This window comes from Ambystoma mexicanum, chromosome 9, assembly GCF_040938575.1.
Source record: "Ambystoma mexicanum isolate Mex_15411 chromosome 9, UKY_AmexF1_1, whole genome shotgun sequence".
Lineage (NCBI taxonomy): Eukaryota > Metazoa > Chordata > Amphibia > Caudata > Ambystomatidae > Ambystoma > Ambystoma mexicanum.
Genome location: NC_090931.1, coordinates 781,720,943 through 781,743,059, shown reverse-complemented (window position 1 = coordinate 781,743,059; position 22,117 = coordinate 781,720,943). Strand labels below are relative to the sequence as shown.

Below are 22,117 nucleotides of genomic sequence, written 5' to 3'. Positions count from 1 at the left end.
AAAGTCTTCCTGGATTGATTCAGGGGAAGGGAATCAAATCCTCGTCACAAGGATTTCTTTGTGAGAATTATAGGTTTGAAATTTTGCACATTTTTGTTGAATTGAAAACAGATACATTTACATTATGCACTTTAGTTGTATATCGTAGTGTGCGGATCAGATACATTTGGATACAAGGTCATCTTTCTTTAGTTTTAGTTGGCTAGGCAGGAACATTCTCATTAGGATAGGGACCGATAGGCGTTTATCTCACCCCTCTTTACTTTTAATAAATATGGCAAACATTGAGAAAACTGCAACTTTTTGTCTGTGTATTATTTCTGACCCCCTGCATATTCTGTGGTCATAGTTTGAGTGAGATTGCAGGCTGAATTGGCCCTAAGCTTGAGAAGGAGGAAGCCTGCCCTAACAAGTGGAATTGATTGTACAGACGGAGCTGCCCCAAACGAGCACAAAACGGCAGAGTGTCTGTTTTTTCCATGCTGCTCTGTATGGATGTGCTCAGGAAATAATGCGCATGTGCTCTGTTAATGAACTCCGTGAAGGCTAATGCTCAACAAGGGCACGCTTCTGTGCATAGCTTTCAAGGATGAATGTTTTGCGGAAACCATGAGAGTGATGGGAGGCCACTTCAGATCGAGCACGGCTCTCGTTCTGGACAGTGTGTAAATGAAGACATGCAGGCACAAAGAAGTAGGCTCTGATGTCAGGGTTTGACTCTCCGATAATGCACAGGAACTCGTGTGAGCCTGCATTGATGATTTCAGCTTCCAAATACTCCCCCCAATTTGCAAGGTCTGTCAGAAAGTCAAATGTGCAAGCACGATATGCGAGGTTGCTTCCAAAGCATCTATGTGTGTTACAAGGGACTGCTAATTATATTATATTCGATGTGCCAGCTCAAAGTTTCGTGCTAACCCGTAATGAACATGCACATACACACATCCATCACATTTTCTTGCCTTGCTCTGTGGAGGCGGTGTCCAGGAGAGAGATAGACCTAGGCTCTGTCATCTTCCTGAGGCACACAGAAGATAGAGAATGTAGCGAGTGACATGTCTTCTCCCTGGCCCTGTCCTAGAATCACTGTCTGAGTATGCACCAGTAGGGTCCCTAACCTGTGCGTGCTCACCACTGGCCTCTATGGAGCCATCCAGCACATCATTGCCAGTAGCGCTGCATCTATAGCTAGACACTACCTGTTGTAAGGGTTCAGAAGTATGAGTCTGAGACAGTGGTGGCATGCTTGTTGGCAAATACTTTTACTATAAATGTAAAAGCTAAGTAAAAACCTATCTTGCCCTATATCTATGAGGGGTTACCCTGCCTCAACAAAAATACTAAGGAATTTGTCTGGATGTCTGTATTGTAAGGTGTCCACCGTCCTGCGTCCAAACCTATTTCCAACCCTTACACCAAAGTAACTAAGGAAAAACTGGGCTTCTTCTTATTCCAGGGGGAGACGTCTCTCCCTCTCTGGAAAATGGCCCTTTAAAGTTTAGTTCATGACATGAAAACACAATGAGTAACGCAGTTCCTAGGAATCGGTATTGAAATTGTTTATTTATAAAGCGGCTATACACAGGCAAGTGTTTCAAGGTGCTCAAGGAGGGTGGGAACATAGGAAAAAAAGAGTCGCTCAGACCCTTGAAATTCTGAGATGATAGTAATCTTCACAGGCAGGGTAAGTGCGTAAAAAATACATTTAACAGTTTGGGATACAGCAAATAGGACTGACAGCGATTCTGCTGTTTTAACAGTGCAATTAAGGGTGAAGACAAGGGAGAATAGACAGACGATTTTCAGGCACGGTGCGTAAGGAGTGTGCAAGTGCACAGAGGCTCACAAGGAGGGGGAGGTTCAAGTGCACCCGGTCAGTTGAGACTGGGGTAAGTGCAGAGAGAACCACTCTCTTGGGTTATTTCTTAAGTGCAGTGAGTGTGGGTGGGTTGTAGGGCCCAGATACAAGTGCGAAAGAGGACTGGCAGGAGTGCAGGGGACATATAAGACTCTAAGATACACCAGGCATCCAGTCAGCATGCTGTGAGGAAGTGGAGGGAGAGAGGGAAAGAACAGAGAACTAGGTTAGCAGGGTAGAGGGAGAGAGAAGGAAGAGGAGAAGCGGAAGGTCTTGAGGAGTTTCCTGAATTTAAGGAGATCTGGCTCAAGACGGAGGGGGCGGCAGGGAGGCTGTTCCAGAGGCAGGCGCCTGCTGAGGACAAGGATCTCAAATTGGGGGAGCCCCTTCCCATTATTTCCAACTCAAAACTAGCGCTAAGACTGGTGCACTATCCTGCCAGAATTGACTGTAGAATTCAGAACTCCAGCAAATGTCTTTTTCTTCTAAAATGGGTCATTGACCCTTTGTTTTAATCTCTTGCAATTTTTCACATAGGTTCCAGATCCCTCTGGGCTGTCTCAGGTTCTCCCTGACTCTTTCTGTGTGGGTCCCAGACCCCTTTAAACTTCCTCAGGTTCTCCCTGACTTGTCTTTGGGCCTCAGCCCCTTTTAAAGTGTTTCTTTCTTGTGTGTGCGTCCCTGAACCTTGTGCCTTGCTTTTGTGGTTGCTTGTTTTAACTTCTTGTACTCTTTTGCCCGAGTCCCAGATCCCTCTGGGTTGTTTGGGGTTCTTCCCGACATTCTCACAAAGGTCCCAGAATCCTCTGGGTTGTCTTGGGTTCTCCCCAACTCTTTCACACTGATCCCATATACTTCTGGGCTGTCTCAGGTTCTCCTTGGCTTTCTCACATGGGTCCCAGATCCCTTTGGGCTGTCAAAGGGTTCTCCCAGATTATTTCACACTGATCCCAGATCCCTCTTGGTTGTCTCGGGTTCTTCAATGACTGGTTCTCTCGTTCCTGTGTGGGTGCCAGACACCTTTAGACTTTCTCAGGTTCTCCCCGACTGGCTTTGTGCGGCAGCCCCTTTTAAGTGTCTCTTTTTTTCCCTGACCCGTGTAGCTTGCTTGTGTGGGCCTTGCCCACTTTCATATGGATCCACAACCCTGGTGTGTTGCACTGTCCCATTGGGCAGACCTGGTGTACTCTCCTGCCAGGTACTGTTCTACACAGGATATGTTACACAGTTGGTTGCAACTTTTCTTTCCCTTGTACGTCTCTCGGGTCTACAACCCGATTCAGCTTCTGTATCTCCCTTGGGACCCAGACCCCTTTACATCGCCCTTCCAGGACGCTTAGTTCACTCTCCTGCCAAGTGTTCACTGATGTGGCACATTGTTTTGTCCTTACACTCCTCTTGGGGTCCTTGACCCAAATAACCATTTACTTCAACTTTCTTTGGGTCCCCAACCCTCCGTAGTTTCCCCTTGTTCATCGCAAGTCCCAAGTGTTTCTCGCGCTTGTTTACTCTCTCACTTCCCTGGGTTTGGTGGTTTGTGCCAGCCTCTTCACAGACAGTGGATATATTCCACTGTGTCCCTGGACTAGAGCTTCTTCCCTTGGTTCTACCTTTGCAGCATTCAAACTTCGCTCTCATTTCCTCCTGGGTAGGCTTGATCCCTAAATGAGTTCAACTTCTAATTGGATAGCCGCCCACACTGAAACCCATGACGTGCCACAACACCTCTGCCATTAGTATACAGCGCCAACCTACCAAAAAAGTTTAGTCTAGCTGGGCACACATCGATTCTCTGGCACTAGGGCTCTATCCTGAAGCATCAACAGCACCCGCCCACGTGGCTGACCTCCGGGCTGCTTACTGGAGCCTAGCCAGCCCTCCTAAGTCCTAATCTGGAAAAATTTACACACAAATCTTAAAGTTAACTCTTAACACCTCCCATACATGGACTTCGGCCCAAGAGGGCATTCCAACCACAAAGCGCATTGAGGCCATACAAATGGGAAAAGGGACTATATACATGACGGAAACAATACAATACAGTATTAGTACCCATAAGTATTGTTAAATTAAGCTTTCATGTCTTTCATGTCTGACTTGAGGGAATTACATTCTCCTTATATCTCTGCTCCAACCTAGAGGCTCTCTGTGACAACACACTTCACACTGCAGTAAAAGTGCCCCAAAGTTGCAAGGAGTAAAAGAAATGCACTATATTTATTTTTATTTTTGTTTAGCGCCGGCCCTACCCAGAGAGTCTCCGATTGCCTTACATGGTTGAATATTGAAATATGGGAGTTGAAAAAAGAAGTTGCAGAATGTTTTCAGGAAAGGATAGGAAGATTATGATGGACACATGATAGCAGTGGAAGAGGGCAGGGTTATTTGTGGGGAAACAGGTATGCTTTGAGGCTCTTTCTGGAAGTGGTGATGGAGGATGCTGTGCGTATGTGGAGAGGTAGGGTGTTCCATGCCCCTGGTGCCCAGTGAGTAAATGCTTGCTTTTGTGTGGCCTGTCTTTCCCTATTGCTAGAGGGAATACCCTACCTATCTAAAGGCAGGAATTTCAAAGTAAAAATGTTCTCCATCCAAAATAACTCTACCTGACTATACCACTCTATATAACTAAATTTAAGGGACCAATAGAATGTCTTTTCTTCCCCTTTTTATCTCTCATCTTCTAATAGTCTTTTTATATACTGGATTCTCTTTGGTACAAATATTTCTTAACGTAATCTCCTTTGATAGTCTCTGTTATCAACTCTTGTTCTCTTCGAAAATACTCTTGGCTTTCGTGCTTTCTGTGATCATATACTTAGAATATCTTTCCTTCAAATGGTTCCTCGCACTCTTGTAATCACTTATAGATTTTCCCCAATCTATTAATTCAGGCTATCATGTTCCTTTTTTAGGCCTTCGTTGTCAAGAATTCTCTCTCTTAGGCTATCTTCTCTTTTATCTTGTTTGCTTGCCAGTTTTATTTCCTCTCTCTCGTTACATGTTTCTAGGTTGGACTCCTAGGAGAGAACAGCTCAGTGGCACATCCACTGAGCTTTGGAGACGCCTATTGTTGTAGTAAATACTACTTCAAGTGTACTTCTATTCACTGTTCAAATTTTGTGATACCTCCAGTGTAGTCAATCATCCATAGATCGACTCCTATTATTTACTTGACTTTCAATCACTTTTACACCTTTTATTTTCAAATTTTTCTTTATTGTGATCCTTATGGCAGAAGCCCTTGCCGATGCATTTCGGACTGTGTCCTTCCTCAGGGCGGTTTTCTAAAAAACATTAACAGCTTGGGGTTAACTTCACCCCAAATACAATCAACTCAAGATGAACAATACAATTTGCATTTATCAAGATTCATAAACTTTCTTTTGAAGTTGTTCATGCCATCAGAATAACACATACCTGCCAACTTTTTGTATGCTTTCCTTATTGCTTAATTTCTTCCATTCACACACTGTTTTGCTGCAAACGATTTTTGTTTTAGACTCCTATGCCGCATCTCATGAGAGTATCCCAGGGTTTATTTAGCTGAAAAGCTGCTTGTGATGATACTCATGGTTATTTGTATATGCGGAGATGTTCTGTAAAGAAATCGACAATACCCTGCTTAGCATTCTAGGTTGGACTCCCTCCAATCCTCAGCTCTGAAGACATACAGTCATTTGCCTTCCTCCCAGGGTTTTTGTTTCCAGTCTCTGTTGGCTCCCCACCTAGGCTGGTGGAATCTTTCTATTATATGTTCTTCGCATTTATTGTTAACCAGTTTCTTTAATGATACTTGCCCTCAGGAATGGCACGAGTTTCCCTCTTTACACGATACCCGTCTTCTTGGACTGGGTTATTTGTTATTTGCTTTCTCTTGTTTTTACAGTTTCAAATACACAGTCTAATATTCAGTGGTCGAAGTGTATGAAAAGAAGTAGTGGAATTATGTTTTCGCTGTTGACCTGCCCCACTCCCCACAAACCCCATTGCCACGCTCTCTCCTACATGAAATACAAACCCCCAAACAAACACACCTGCTGTTTAAGGGAACGTTCAGTGGAGTGCAATGATGGTAAGAACTACTTCCTACCCTTTTATTTTGAAATGAAACCTTTCCGGAACGGTTTCTTTTTCAAATAAAAGTATAGGAACAGTAAAACCTGATTTAGAAAGTAGAGGAGCACCGCTCACGTGCACTTCGACTAGTGCTTATATTTACTCTCTCATCATTAGGACTGTACGAACTTTCTTCATGCAAATAATGTTTCCCCGGTGGTCTCGTGCTTTTCCTGGTTCCCATAGTTCCTCTCATTATGCAGGGGAAGGTTGCAGGACTGAGCTCTTGCTCGGTTAAGCTTTGTCTTTCTTCTCACTCATCGGTTTCCCGTTCTCAGTTCCTCGTCGGGTTTGTGCCATACACAGCCACTGGTGATCAGCTAACTGTGCAAGTGTGGTCACGCCACCACTAGGTAAATCCTTCCTTTCTTCCTCCTCGTAATGCTTTCCTCGCAGCTGTACACACCGGCCCTCCAGGTATCTCACACTGACCTTCTGCGTCTCGCTGAAAAGTCACGGGCTGCGCGACCTGCCTCGGCTCCACCTCCACAAGGTGTGATGATGTCAGGGGGCTTCCTCTGCACATAGCACTCTCTTCCACTCCCCTTGCTATGGCTCATCCCAGTTAATTATACATCTCTCGTTAAAGAGACATCTCCCTTTCTTTTTCCATTTCAGTTTCTTTTTACATTGCCTTCAGCCATATGTAAAGATACCACACTACTCTTCATAGCAGACAGTGCCATGTATGCAGATATGGTAGATCGTTAGGGAGTTCCTCACACGAACGCCGTCCGTTGTCCCCAAAGGGGGAGTCTCTCCCTGTGAGATCCCACTTGCCTCAACCCCTAGGGAGGGTCTTGTGGATCGGGCTCACCTCCCTAGCCTCAGAGGGGGAGGCTCCCGCTTGGGGACAAGGGAGGAATACATGCGATTCATCACAGTGGCCATCCAGTTGGTGATGGTGGAGAAATAGGTTTTAAGGGTGTGTAGTTGTGAAAGGGATGACATTTGAAAGTATATTTGTGTGTCATCTGCGTATTGATGGAAATGTATGTTGTGTTTGCCACGGGTCTGGCCAAGGAATTCAACATACAGGTAGAAGAGGAGTGGAGGTAGTGATGAGCCTTAAGGGCCCCCATACTTGACAGGGGTGGGGTCTGATCAATAAGGGGGCATGGAAACAAAGTGAGTCCTGTCAGTGAGAAAGGAGATGCACCAGTTGAATACAGTGCCAGAGAGATTCATCCTGTGGGCTAGAATGTCTAGTAGAATGGTGTGGTCGGTAGTGTTGAAGGCTGCAGAGAGGTTGAGGAGTACGAATAGTGTTTTGTGTCCTTTATCTGTGATGCTGTTGAGTTAATTGAGGGTGTGTTGAGTAGCAATGTCAGTGCTATGTCCAGGCCGAACGCCAGATTGGTAGGGGTTGGATAGGTCATTTGTGGTGATGTGGTGTTGCAGTGGGGTAGTTGGGTAGTTACAAAGCATTCCATGATTCTAACAAGATATGGTACGATAGGAATGGGGCAGTAGTTTTCAGGAAGTGTGGGTTCGAGAGATTATTATTTTTTTTTTAGGAGGGTTGAGATTTGTCCTGTTTTGAGTGCAGTGGGGATAGTACCATGTGAGAGACATGAGTTGATGATTTTGAGCCAGTGGGGAGCTAGGGTGGTGATGCAATTGGATGCAGCTTGAGATGGGCATGCATCATCCAGGAAGTGTGCAGGTTTTGTTTTAGCAGTGAATGTGATAAGGGTCGTCGATGGGGTCGGTAGGTGTCCCAAGGGGAGGGCTGACCAGATGTTGTGTATTTTGCAGTTGAAGTAGTTCATGAGGGAGTTGCATACAAAAAATAAAATGCAGAATCAGGCAGATTGGTGGAAAAGGTAAGACAAGTAAGCTGGTGATTAGATAACAGAGAGAAGAAGCGAGATGCAGCTAAGTATAATCACATCTAGATGATAATTTACGCAAACATATGTATAACGCCCTGTTACTGAGTAAAAAAAAGGTGCTTTCTCAGTGTATGTATTTGAATCGGATGTAAGTATATGTTTCTGCGCAACATTTTTGCGTGTGAGCTAGCTTAAGGGCTGATTCTGACTCAGCCTTTTCCTGTTGGAAGGAACTTTTTCAACGTCTAGTATTTCCCTGTATAGAGCTCCAGCACATGCAATTCAGACTGTGGCGTGACTGATTAGATGAGAAGGCAGTGTGGCTAATGTAGGATTACTCATACTTTCCAGTAGGCAGAAATTGTTGTATGGAAAAATACCAGTTAAAACATATTTGACATGAGGTTATTAGATTACATTGTAAGACTGTCCCTATTTTTTAACAACATGTAATGAATGCCCTGTAAAGGTAAAAGAGAAACAGAAGTAGTTTACTTACATGTTTTACCATCAGTACTACTACAGGTCTTAAATTCTTCTTAGGACCTTGTCTCCAAAATGGAAGCTACTGAAGTAAACAAGTTGTTGATGTAATCTCTTTAAATGGCTAACATTCAATTCAAACATGCAACAGTGAAAGCCACCACCACCACAAGTACGCTTCAGCCGCAATGTCACAGGAACGCCTTTACAGGATATTATTAAATCAAAACAGCAGCCATGATCCCTTTTCCTCAGAGGAAACTATTTAAATGGCTCTCATTCAGTTTGAAAAATCTATAGCAAAAGCTACCATCATGTCCAAACTGCAGGGGCCATGTCACACAAAGGCCATATGCTGGCTCTTATTCTTTAAGCGAAGCGGAGTGCCTAATAATTTTCTGAATGCTAGAGCCAGGTTATCCAGTTTTGGAATATTATACTATTGCTCTTATCCCTACTCCTGAATCCACCAGTAGTCCCAGGTTACCACCACTCTCGAATGTATCTCCAGTCCCAGGTTACTTCATCCCTCGAATCCATAGCTAGATAGCCTACAATATTTGCACTTTTCTTCTAGTTGTTCGAAATGCACTCTAGAGGGGACCTGTTATGTTTTCATTTAGGTGCAAACAGGTCCTCTCTGCGTCATTTTCATCATGTGTGCGTTGGGAAAAGGGTGGTGTAAAGTGGAGGCGAAATGGTCTTTATGCCTCCCCTTTGCACTCCACAGTGCAAATTGGCTAAACGTTGCCTGCCATTTATGTGGCAGGCAGCATTTATAATGGATTCCTATGAACCCCATCTGCTTTATGCTGGTGTAAAAATCAGGCGTATTCCATAGGAATCCACAGCATTTATGCCAGCATGAACACGTCATGTTGGCGTAAATGCTGTTGCATTTGTATGGTGGAAATAATACTCCTCAAGGCACATGAGCCCCAATATCTACATGAATTCACCACCTTAATTTTGGTAGAAATGTTGCAAATGACTTTCCAAGCAGGCTGCATACCAGCTCCCAGGGCTTATTCCTTCCTCACGACAACAGCCCAACAGAAATGTGCGACAGCACGGATATAGGTGCCAGCGCTTGGGCGTCTGGCAGGCCTTCATGTGAGGTGGGCTGCACACTGGGTGCTAGGGGCTTTTCCCTACACAAGGTTTGCCTCCTTCCTTCCTCACAACAACAGCCCAACATGAATGGGTGGCAATGAATTGCACATAGTCATTGGGTTCTTAGGCTTCTGGTTAGCTGGTAGGGTGAACATTTTTATTTTCATTTATTTTGGAGACATTGGGCCGCATTATAAGTTGGCCGGTGCGGAAATTAACGTTCCGGTATTAACATATTCCGGCATGTTTCCGCACAGACCAACTACAAGTTGACTGGTAAAGTGCCTGAATTATCTCCAGCTGAGAGCTGGAGGTAAGTTTGACACGTTACTGGCAAAAATCACTGGTATTACCGGCAAAATCCCCCATGGAGTCCATTGGAACTCAATGGAATGGGGATTTACATCCAACAATAGCTCTCGTAATCCGGCAGTAACACCACCGGACCAAGTGCCGGTATCCATATTTCTGTTTGCTGGTATCCTGGTGGATGTACTGCCAGGATACCGGCAAACTTCTAATGAGCCCCATTGTTCTTCAAATAGAATCACTGAACAAATGTTCCTAAGGTGGACAGGACAGTTTAATTGCTGGGTGCTTTACAATAGTTGATGAATGAAATATGAAAGATGCATGAATCTGCTGGCAGAGGGGAATTAATGGGAACATTACATGACATGGTGCAAACAGACATAGAGTACATACATAGAGTACACAGTTAAAAAATACAATATAAACACATTGCTGAAGTTGAGGATTGGATTACACTCAAGGAGGAGAAAGGATGAACATGAACGTCTCATGCGCTTCTTCAGTAGATTGGAGGTGCATTTTTAGGACAGATTGAACCCTGTTACTGTGGGGGTAGACTTGGGTTCAGGAAGTAAGGCAATACAGAGGTGGGGAGCCCAGAGGGTGAATATTTGCAGAACTGGGAGGGAATGCATGGTGGACGTTAATAGATAGGTTTAAAAAAGCTCAGGTTTGAATGAGCAAAGGGTAAAAAAGCAGGAGCCAGCCAGCTGTGGAGGCTAGCCAATATATAGATTTAGAGACTAGAAGAAAGAATTTGAAAAGCAGTTGATTCTGAAAGGAGAACCACCCCTCATAGAAACGGTGTGTGAAGGTGGACAGGGATTGTGGGAGTTTGTATAAGGTGCAGATGGCAACATTCAGTACTTTAAGAGGAGAAAAGGAACAGAGGGGAAACCCATCTGGAGGCTGGAACAATAATACACCCCTCTGTGTTCTATGGTGAAGATCATAGTCTTAGTTGAGTTGTATGTGAGGTGCACACAGATTTTATATATGTTCTGAAGAATGGGCATAGCTGCCTTAGCAGTAGATCTAATAAATTGTGGAGCTGCTTGCTACCAAAGAGCAACCACAGTTTTGCCAGCCTTGAGAGATGCCACATTAAGAGAGCATGCCTTTGAAATAGATGATCATACCCTCATCGTTTTCCTGTAGAGCGACTGCTGCTGGCATTACAAGCTTGGTAAATTAACTGTGTGAATCGAAGTTCAAAAGGAAGACTTTCAAATCCGCATGTGCAACCTCACCAGAGGAACTGTACAATCAATGGTACAATTGCACCATTTCTTTCAAGCTCCTTCCCTTCTTCATCAAGGCTTACCATTTCTTCAAGTGGACAATGGACCAATGTGTGGGTTTCACATGGATGTTCCATAACTTATCATTGTGGTATTATTGGGAAAGCAATGGAGCACTTCACAGAGTAATAGGGGAAACTACAAAAAGGGGCTGTTAGGGATAGGAGCAGGAACAGGGTGATGAAGGTAACACTCCAGTGATGCACGCATCAGTGGGCTAGGGCCAGGTAAAAGTAAGAGCAACCAGGTGGTTAACATAAAAGAGGGTACAGTAGCAGTGGGCAGAAGGAGCTGAGAAAAATAGCAGGGGTCTATACTGAGGGGTGAACGCTTGCACTGGCCATGGGGATTGGGCAAGGGGAAGGAGCCTTCATAAGGGGTCCAGATTAGGTAGAGCACAGCACATCCTTGTATAGGAAGTTCTTAAGCTCATTCCTGAATTGCAGAAGTGTGGGTACAGGGGAGTCTGCCGTTGATGGGGAGGAGGTTCCAGCGTCTGGAGACAGAGACAAGCCTAGACGGAAACGTCTAATAATTTGGAGGGCCAAGGCATCCCCTGAGAGACACTTATAATTGTTTATGAAAATCTGGTGTCACAAAGGTCCACACCTGAGATAATGGTGATCTGTCTCATACTGCCTCTCCAGCTGCAGTTATGACCACCATTGCCTCTTGAGTGAAACATCTGTCCTTTTGTCTTCTTGCCTGTCCAGGGTGCATCCCCCCTCCCTGCATCTAGTTTACATTGTGAAATCAGCCCAACAAGTGGTTCCTGTCTAGCCCTTGGATGAAAAAAACTTTGAATAGAACACTCTTTTTAATAGATGAATTAATAACTGCCCTGTGGGCCAAAGCACACCCAGAATTAGGGTGTCAATTGGAACTTAAAGCCCTGTGCTACATTACCCAATCCATCATTGCCGTTATTGGATCTGAAAGATACACCAGTTTGCATTGACAAGCTTGATGGTTCTTCTGACATTTGGATATGATATTAATCATTTTCAAGTCTATATCGGGAGTCTGCAATACTTGTCATTTAGAACTAGTCTGGGGCATTTAGCTATCAGTTTATTTCCAACCTGGTTGTCATTAGGTCTATGACGCTTATGTCTTGTGTGCACTGCAACTCTCAGACAGAAAGTGAATTGACACATCCTGGGTATTTCACTTGTTGACGGCCCCTACTGGCTCCTTGCCCCTAAGTTCTGAGCCAAAATAGAGACAAGGGGTTCTTGCACATCTGCTCTGTTTTCCTCATTTGCCAAATATCGGTGGGGTTGAATCCCCCATTTGTGCTGTCCAAGGACATCCTCTCTTTCACTCTACCTTTGTCGGGTGATGAAGAGGATCTGGGTTTGCCTTTATGCCCTTAATTAAGGGATGATGGTAGAAAGCCTGTCATTGTCCCTTTCTCTATATAGGCTGCTTTTAATCTTTCTGAAGTGTCATTCTCCACCATATGATTAAAGGCCCAGTGGAAGTGGTACAACAGATGCCTCATATCCAGATCCTACATTTCAGGGGTCTTTAGTTTAACAACAGAAAACTAAGGGGTCAGGTTTGAATGAGGTAAGTGGGTGAGGATCCAACAGAAAAATAGATCAAACTTTTGTTTAGGACCATAATCCTTAGTCCTTCATTCTCTTCCTTAGGTTTCATCTTCCTGCCAGGAAACAAGGGGTCAGCCAAACAAGAGTTCTTTGGATTTTAAGTGCCCCATACTTCTTTCTTAGCTGACATATCTTTCTTGTCACTGTGTCACTTGTCTCCTTCTCGTCCTAGATGCATTTGGCATCACTGCTGCTGGGCCTTTAAGATGATTTGCAGGATTGTGTTAGGCCAAGGGATTGTTGGGTTAAACACCCTCTCCGGTTGTCGGAGACTTTTTTGCCTTATCCTCCATCACCAAGCCTTCTTCAGGATTTAACCTCAAGCCAACCTCTCTCTTATTACCTCCCTCTTTCTTATCACTCCTCCATTCCTCCTCTCTGCTGATTATCTCCCTCCTACCCTCCTCCATCTGCCATTCTCTTCTCCTTTCCTTTTTGATGATTCATCATTTACTAGTGTAGCCTTTCTCACTCCCCTTGTGGTTGCTCCTTTACTTATTCTTTCTCCTCTCTACCACTTTCTTTCTTCACCGTTGTATTCTCCTGCAGCTCTATCGCCTCACACTCTCCTTCTCAAACTCATATTCTTTTCACCAATTACCCTCCAATCATCTTCTCCTCTGCATCCTCCTCCTCTACCTGGTTTTCTCTGTCACTTCCTCTCCACTCCTCTGCTCCTCTAATTCCTCCTCCTCTCCACCTCTACCTGATCAGATCGCTGCACCTTCTCCACCCTCTAACTCGTTCCCTTTATTGTCTTGTAATCTCCCCTCCTGCTTCTTTATCTTCTGTCTTTTTCACCGCTCCACCAAGCACTATCTTGGAAAGTAATTTTATCGCATGCTAATGATCGGGAAGGGCTAGTCCGTTCATTAGAGCTGAAAATAAACTCGATTTGATCCGAATGTCAACAAAGTTACAGTTTATATACCCAGTTAGACAATTTACTTAATCACACACATCTTGTTACAAAGTCGTCCCCCAACCCTCCATTGGCTCACTCTAATACAATGTAATTTAATTCCCCCTAGCTCTAAAACCCTTTGACATGTGATCTTCTTTCATAGTCTGTTATGATGTACTCCACACAATACATGTATCATTCATGAATAACTCTGTTTATTATTCAGACCATCTGACAAAAACCCATTAACCCAAATGGTGATTGTACAAGGCTTTCCATAATCACTTTAAGGCATGGGGAGGGAGAGAAATAAATAAGCACGCCTTTGAAGCAGCAGTAAAAATCCTTTTCCTCCCAGATGCTCCAAGCGTCCATATAATTTTCTCTGCATTCTTTCACGTAAACCACTTTGCAACTGGCATTTCAAGTTATACAGCCGTTGGCATACATTCTACTTATTTCCCTGAAATCTTATAAACCATGAGCTCTCAATTTAACCCTCCATCTAACAAGCCTTCGTGCTCCCAGGAATATTACACTTTGCATCTAAGAACCCAAGCCGGTCATAATAATCGAACAAATGGCTTTCTATTCTGTTCTCGCCTTCAGCCCTTTGCGATGTTATCACAACTGCCTATATGCAGTTCGCTTCCTACCCCCTTCCGTGACCTAGGTCATCCAGCTCTCGATGCCAAGCAAAAAAACATCCCAGCAAATCCAGGGGCTCTGCATTCTACTAAGACTTCCAAGTAGTTAAAACCGCCATTCTGCGATGTCTCCATGGTCCCACAATGAACTCCATATTTCCCAATGACCTAGATGTGTCTGAAATCTAAACCATTGTTGAATTCCCACATGTTAGTTTACCCTTCAATTAATTCCTCTCTCACATGCATAAATCTCCCCAGTACATACTTCTCAGTGCTACAAATTGTACATTGCACAATACATTGTATCCCTGCTACTGCTACTCATGTTACTGCCTACTGTAACTCTAAAATGTATCCAACTAAAACACAAAGTAACACTCATTTTAATTCTTCTAACTGCATTGAACGTATATTTAGTTGCAACATTGCATCTAACCCAGCCGCATCATGGCCTAGTACAATTTATGTAGTGTGAACCTCTTTCCTGAGTTGGGATATAAAACATCTACCCCAACATTGGCTACTGCTTGGTTGACATTCTATATAAGGAAGTCCTAAGTTGTCCCTTAATTCTTTCAGGGTGGCAGGGGCAATATGTTGAGGGCTCCAAAACAAGAGGTGGCAACCCTGTGTCCTACTTATTTTATTCCTGGGTGAGTTACCCTCTGACCTATCCCTCCAATGTCTGCTAGACAAAGTGATTTTCGGAAGATCACCTCTGTGTCACAGTCACTCTAATCCTAGCAGATCAGGTGTCCTTAAAATTCTTGGGAGTCTTCAGTCTGAGGCTAGTGATGGTCCAGGGACCCTGGGGAATCACCTGTGAACCTCCCCTCCTCTGGGTGCTTTTGTCATGGAGCATGTGGTAAGAACTGACCCCTAGGCTCACCCTAGGGCCATCACAATTGAATGAAAATGTATTGATACACCTAAGCGCAAGTGAAAAACCACAAAACAAATACAAAGGGTCAATGCTGAATGGCACACATTTGTTAAACTGTATAGTATACACTTTCATAGCTAGAAAGCTAATAAGTATGTTTATATTTTGGTATTAAAATGGCATTTGAACTAATGTGTACGTTTATGTATTTTCCCTGAAGGTTCCTGGAGCACAATGTTTCAATTCTCCATTCAGGTTTTACTTTGATATGTAGTCTGTCTTGCTGATTGCTTGTTTTATCATGATATGTATCAAAAATACAACATTTCGTACTGACAGGAGGAGGTGCTTGGTGTTCTAATTTACTCAAATACTGCATTTGCTTTCATAGGTAAAATTGGATATTTACAGTCTGTTAGCCAGTGGTGTTTTAAAAAAAAAAGATGTTAAGTTACCTCCATTCTTCATAATGTACAGTATACAATTCTAGCTGTATATCACCTCTTTACATGAGTTGTTTCTGCTTAAGTCGTTCATAACAACCAATGACTATTCTTTCTTGCTTCTTGTTAGGGCTCATACGTGTTTCAATCGCCTGGACCTTCCTCCCTACCCATCGTTCTCAATGCTGTATGAGAAACTGTTGACAGCAGTTGAAGAGACAAGTACGTTTGGACTTGAGTAGTTTGAAAAACCTCAGTGCCCAGATCGCGATTGACTGATGCGAGTCTGTTCACTTCAAGATGGCTGATTATCTGTTTTCAGGACGCAAACCATTGAAGAGGTCTGCTTAAACTCAGATGCCATAAACGCACCACACTACGGTGGCTACAAGGGCACAAATGGATTCTGAAAGACACATAGCACTGTTCAGTAGAACTTGCCCTTCAAGAAGGGAAAACCGACAGTCTTTCAATCCACAGTTCTTCCTGACTGCCAAACCTTTTACATTTGTTACAGAGACAAGATGTGACCAAACTTTGAACATTACAACTACCAGTGGAAAGTGGAAGGAAAGAAACAAACTGGATTTTACCAATGGTCTTGAAACATTTCAGGCCAAAGTACAAAGTCACTCCGTCCCCTACCATGAGATTATTTAAAGCCAAACAGGCATCCATATTACAGAAATTAACAGAACATTGTTTTAAGGCCACACACGTTTATGACTGAAAATCCATGACTTGCTATTACTAAGGATACTAGTGCCTGCTTGGTTAGAGTTCAGCTTTATTTAGTGGAATTGGATCAGTAGCAGTAAACCGGAAATTATGTCATAACAATGGCCTGCAATAAGGAAGTTCGTGGCAATGCATATATATGCAAGTGGTATGAGTGAATGGCAAGAGACACGTTAAAGTGAACCGATACTAGTGTCCGGTTTTATACTTTTAATGCATGAACAAAGTTTAAACAGATAATAGCATTTTATCTCAGCATATCAGGAACGAAGTTGTACACAACAATTTTTGATTATTTTTTTATAAGTTTACAGTTTTCAGTTTCTGTAAACTGGAGCCTAGCCTACTAAGTCATCCTTTTCTTACACTTTTCGTGTTCAATCAGCCAGACATCGTGATGGTCGTTATTCTTTAAGCACTCTCAAGAAATAAAATGCCTTTTATTTTTATAAGGGTAAATCTCTCATAAGAAGTATTTTGCACTGAATGTACCAAAGTTGGAATGGTGTGGTGATAGGGCCTCACAGTACCAGTGTCACTCTCACAAAAAGACATAGGAAGCAGCTTAGGAGCAGAAGATTCATCAACTTGCCCAGACCATGGGGCTACCCAGACCCAACCCCCAAGTCACCTTTGTAATGTTCAACGTCATGTGACACTCTCATCTGAAACGTGTTTTTTAAGTGCATTAGACTAGCTTGTTTTTCATCAAAGTGCCCTGAAATGGATGTGTTTGAATACAATTGTAATATGATTGCAGGTGTTTTCATATTTTCCCTTGCACATTTTTTACGCATCATTAGATAGCATTGCTTATTTCCGACACACTTGATATGTCTAAGGAGGGGCCGTTGAGTGAAGGACACCTCTTTTGCTTTTCATCAATAGAAATGTACCCTGACATCTTACAGAGTCTTCATTTTAGAGGGGGGATCAGTTTTCATATTAAAGGATATTTGCCAACAAAGAACTTTTCTACGGCCTTAAGACTCGGTGCAGAATTAAGCAGTTTTGAGCAAAGTACAGAGGGCTCAACAGCACTGATGCATTATTCCCACAAAGCCGACCTTTGTTGAAAAGAGACTTTATCAATTGGTTCATATGTAGAATTTGTGCATCTTTTTAACTCATATTCTTAGAAATGTGAAACGGGAAGAGGAATACTTTGTCCAATCAGTACAAAGAAACCCTGATATTGGCGTTTTCATAAAACGTTCCTCAGAATTTAAAATAAGTTGTCCGGCCTTTGATATTTCTGGTACACGAACTCACTCGTGAAAGACATGTGCCCATCATTTTATTTTAAAACACATAACCTGTTATGGAGGAATTTTTGTTCATCGTCTGGTTCTTGTTGTTTTTTACATATGTTTTTATGACGATGCTCGGCCATGTTAGCAGAAGCAGGGGTGGCAGCGGTGCACAAGCGATACCACTCATTAATAACAGAATGAAAATAAATAGCTTATTTATTCATTTCACTGTGCTTTCGCCTTATTTTTTGTATGTGTTCAATTTCTTTTGCTTCGAAGAATCATTTGGTGTGGATAAAGGTTTTGAGATTGGGCAGCGGGTTGGTTTCTTGCCATCTGCATTACTCATGTATGTCCAAAAATAATTCCCAGTTACATAGACTAACAGACTTACAGCTGACTTACTCCTGAAGAGGGAGCTGCTACTCACTAAAGAAGCTACACTGAGTAACTCAATTACAAATGATTTAGAGGGTTATTACAAGGACCCAGGTATCAATACCGGGAAACTGCCCTCCCATTACCGGCGCCTGATTGATAACCCGGTATTACTGGGATTTTCGAGGTGTCCGCAATGGCAGGAAATCCCCATTCAATAGAGAGAGGATTGCTGTAATTCCTGCACTGGCATTCATTTGCCAGTGGCAGCCTGATTTACCTCTAGCTGTTGGCTGGAGGTAAATCAGTGCCCCCACTAGCAAACTTGTGTTTTGCTGGTGCGGTAAAAGTGCTGGTCCTGGAATTACTGGCAGTTTTACCAACACTTTTCCGGCACTGACTAAACTGTAATGAGGCCCTAACTCTCAGTAAGTCAGGTGTAAGTCAAAATTATTCAATGTAACTTCTTTTGTGACTAACATAGCCCCCTCTGGGTTTAAGTCGGCTACTCTGGTGTAACCTCTTTGTGAATTTGGCCCATCATTCTAATTTCCAGTGGCAATATTTTTAGGTAAGTAAAAATATATTTTTATGTAAACAGCAGCCATTTTCATATAATATAATTCAAAAATGTTTTGTTACTGGTACATAATAAGTAGTATTTGTTATGATAGAGGCTGTTTTCATATTAGTGAGCTCTAGAATAGGGTTCCCCTTTGTGTAAATTGATGCTCACACCAATGGTCTATGTCTGTGATTCCATGAAGATGCATTTATTTAACATCAAACTTGTGTTGCACTCCAAGAGGAATTTAATAGCAATTCAGTGATTCTTTTTTTTTTCATTGAATCAGCTAAAATTAATCAACTTTTAAATTTACAAAATAACTTTACAAAAAACATTCTACTTATCTAAAATTAACATAACAGATTAAAATATGCCTATTTACACAAATGAACTGATAAACAATACCATTTCTAATAGTTTTCATCTCATATAAAAAGTAAAAAAACTATTTAAACACAAAAACCAGATGAACAAATCAAAAAAGATTTAGAGCTTTCAAAAAGTTCACAGTGGCAATTTGGATGTGGACTTGAGAGGTAACTAAAATATAAGACCAACACTGCTGTTCATCCAATACCCCCAAATATCGGCAATGTTTCATAAAGTGTCGCCGTTTTAAGGCATTCAGGGCCGGACACAATGTAATCAGATGTTCAACAGTTTCGGAAGCATCAAGGTTATTACAGAAATGACCATCGTTTTGGGCTATGGGTAAGATTTTACTTGAGCATAGCAAGTCTCTGGTTGGCCACAGATAAAAACAAAAACGCAAAATAGATTGTGTAAAGCTCCTTCATTGCTCTACAGGCAAATACCTTTCCATTATTCCCAGTGATTTAGGACAAAACCTCTGGGTAGAGGAACGTTTGTACTGTAAACACAAAGCTCGATCATCAGTCCATGTGATAGATCTTTTGTCTGGCCTTATCTGGCTTTAATACTAGGTCAATAGTGACATGAGCATGTATAAGAATTTGATAAGTTGTTGTTAACCATACTTGTACAAAAGTGTGTTGGCTCACAAACAAATACTCCAATAAGGTTTTTAACATGACTTCCATATCAGTGGAGATAAAATATTTTCGGAGTAGAGCACACAGTCTCCAATGATAGATTGCATTGAGAGAATTTAATCTCAGCTCATATCGCAGCCAGGATACTGGGATACATTGTTAGATGTAAAATCTGCCTCCAAAATTTTGCTTCCCACCTATCCAAAGTTTGGATGACAAGAGGAACTCCAGTTTCTAAACCATACAATAGTGAAGGTACTGCTTTGGTTTTCCAAAATAACAACGCCAGTGTGAGAAATAATTTGCCATAGCGATATGATATAATCCTAGTTTGAGACATGGGCGAGTTCAATTTACGCTCCATGCTGATTAGGTGTTCCCTCAAAAACCGTACCTAAGTAGGTGTAGTTTGGGACAACTAGTAATCTGACATTATTGATAGTCCAATGCTTCGGACTACGTCCTTTTTTATTTGGTGTTTACACAACTATTTAGCTGTGTTTACTTTTAGTTCATTTTAATTGATATAGTTATCAGAGGTTGCCAACAATTTTTGAAGCCCAATTGGTGTCTTTGATATTAAGACTAAGTCATCGCCGTACATTAACCCTTTAATAGCTACACAATTAATTCTTGGTGTGTCAGAGCAAACTGCGTCAAATGCCGAGGCTAACAGACATCCTTGATTAAGGCCACAAGACGTGGGTATAGAAGCAGACAATAAGCCATTGAGAGTGAGACGAATGCAAATTGATGTATTCGAGTGAAAGCTGTAAATGATATCACATAATGTTGACAGGCACTGGTCTCTGCTTAGTTTGGACATGAGCAAGACCCTCGATATCGAGTCAAAAGCAGAGTGTAGATCTGCAAATGCAAAAAACACCTGCTGTTTTATGGTGTGACATTGAAGTTTTAAAGCATTTAAGCATAGTAGGTTTACACTCGTGCCCATTCCCGCCACAAAGCCGGATTGTTGAGGATCACAGCATTTTTGTAGAAGTGTCCATGCATTAAGTCTCTTAAAATGAACTTTGCAAAAATGTTACCTAGTGTATCTAACAGAGCTATAGGTCTATAGTTTGTAGGCAGGGACCGGTCCCCTTTTGTAAAAATGGGGACTATTAACGAGGTTTGCCACTATAATGGCAAAACCTTTGTCCTCAGAATTTGTTGAAATAAATTGACCAGGATGTTGGCCCATAAATGAAGATTGTCTTTCAACATGTTGTTATTTAGACCATCCGGACCTGCTGCTCTGGATCTATTTGCTTTTTTGATGTATTCTTCAATGGTTTCTACAGGGCAGTCGAGGGACCACCTTGGCTTTGTTTTTAAGGTATATACAAAACTGTCAAACTGTTTCTCGGTGTATAGTGACCACCTTGACTTTGTTTTGTCGGTGTATAGCTCTGTGAAATGTGCAACCCATTCAGTGATTCTCCTCTCGTCCTTACTGTAATGTGCTGAGTGCTTCCTGTAAAACCAAGGTGAATACAGAGCCAGTCAATTACACCACTACTAAAGTTGGATGTGGGGAAACATCCATCATCCTTCATTCCAATTTAGACAGTTTGATGAATCCCCTAGAGGGAACCCCTTCCAATGAGGCCAGGGAGGTGAAGCTGCTACCCGATTTTCGCATTGATAGTGGTACTCAGGGGCTGAATCTCATGGGTAGGGAAACCCCTATGGGATTAATGATGACCTGAGGAGAACATGGTATCCCCAGAACCCACCTTAACCTAGCCTGCCTTCCACACAAACCAATGCCAGTACCATTCCCACTCTTCCCATGTGTTTCTGTTACACTTCCAGGACAATAAGTACTGGGACGAGAGAGAGTAGCAACTACCAAAATAGAGTTGCCCTTCATAATATCAAGATGAGGAGAAACTCTATTAGTTCCTGGGAAACTGCCCCATTTAGTACTGGGACAATGAAGAGTAACAGTTACCCAAATAGAGTTCCCCTTTCTAATACCAAACAAGACCATGATGAACGCTATTAGTCGCTGGGAGACTGGCCCATTTAGTACTGAGATGAGGAAGAGGTGCACAGTACTAACAAATAAACCGGAGAACCTAAGTAAGTAGTCTAGTCAATATGCACTTGATCAGTATATAAAAAGTGAGGAAGTACTCAGACTAATGCCGAGCCCTCCCTGGAGGAACCAGGAGTCCAGAGAAGGAAGTGCTGGAGAGAAGGCAGACCGGGATGCCACAAAAGAGAGCATGCTCCCACAAGAAGGGTCTTGTGGCAAGGGGCTGCTCCGCGAAGGAAGAGGAAGCAGCTCCTGGTGCCTCATTGGGACAGCAAATGTGCAGAGCAGGAAGCTCGATTGTTGGAAGGAAATTTCCCTTGAGGAGCTGCTGCAAGCAGAAAGGGACCGTTGACAGGCGAGGAATGACCAATACGGGCCAGAAGCACCATGGAAGCCCCAAGAGCATCGCAGACCATAGAGAAAAGTATGCAAATGTGATGGGAAGGTCAAAGGGACCCAAGGTAAAGGTGAAGAAGCTGGGGCTCTGGAGGGAGACAAGAATTATGGGTCTGGGGCCCCAACCCCGAGAATATAAATTGATCTGAAAACATCTAAATTAATTATTGTAGTATCAGTACCTGACACCCACACCCATAAAGGCGATCAATGCCT

The 22,117-nt window shown here is 42.7% G+C and overlaps 1 protein-coding gene across 9 annotated transcripts in view; it reads left to right on the top strand.

Moving 5' to 3' along the window:
- The window catches only part of HECW2 (HECT, C2 and WW domain containing E3 ubiquitin protein ligase 2), a 1,520,428-nt gene extending 1,502,703 nt beyond the window's left edge, over positions 1-17,725 (top strand). For all 9 annotated transcript variants that reach the window (XM_069615717.1, XM_069615714.1, XM_069615715.1 and 6 more), the window contains one exon: positions 15,642-17,725. In XM_069615717.1, coding sequence (XP_069471818.1) covers positions 15,642-15,753 — 112 coding nt within the window. In that variant the 3' untranslated portion in view covers positions 15,754-17,725. The remainder of the gene's footprint in view (positions 1-15,641) is intronic.
- The last annotated feature ends 4,392 nt before the right edge of the window (positions 17,726-22,117 follow it).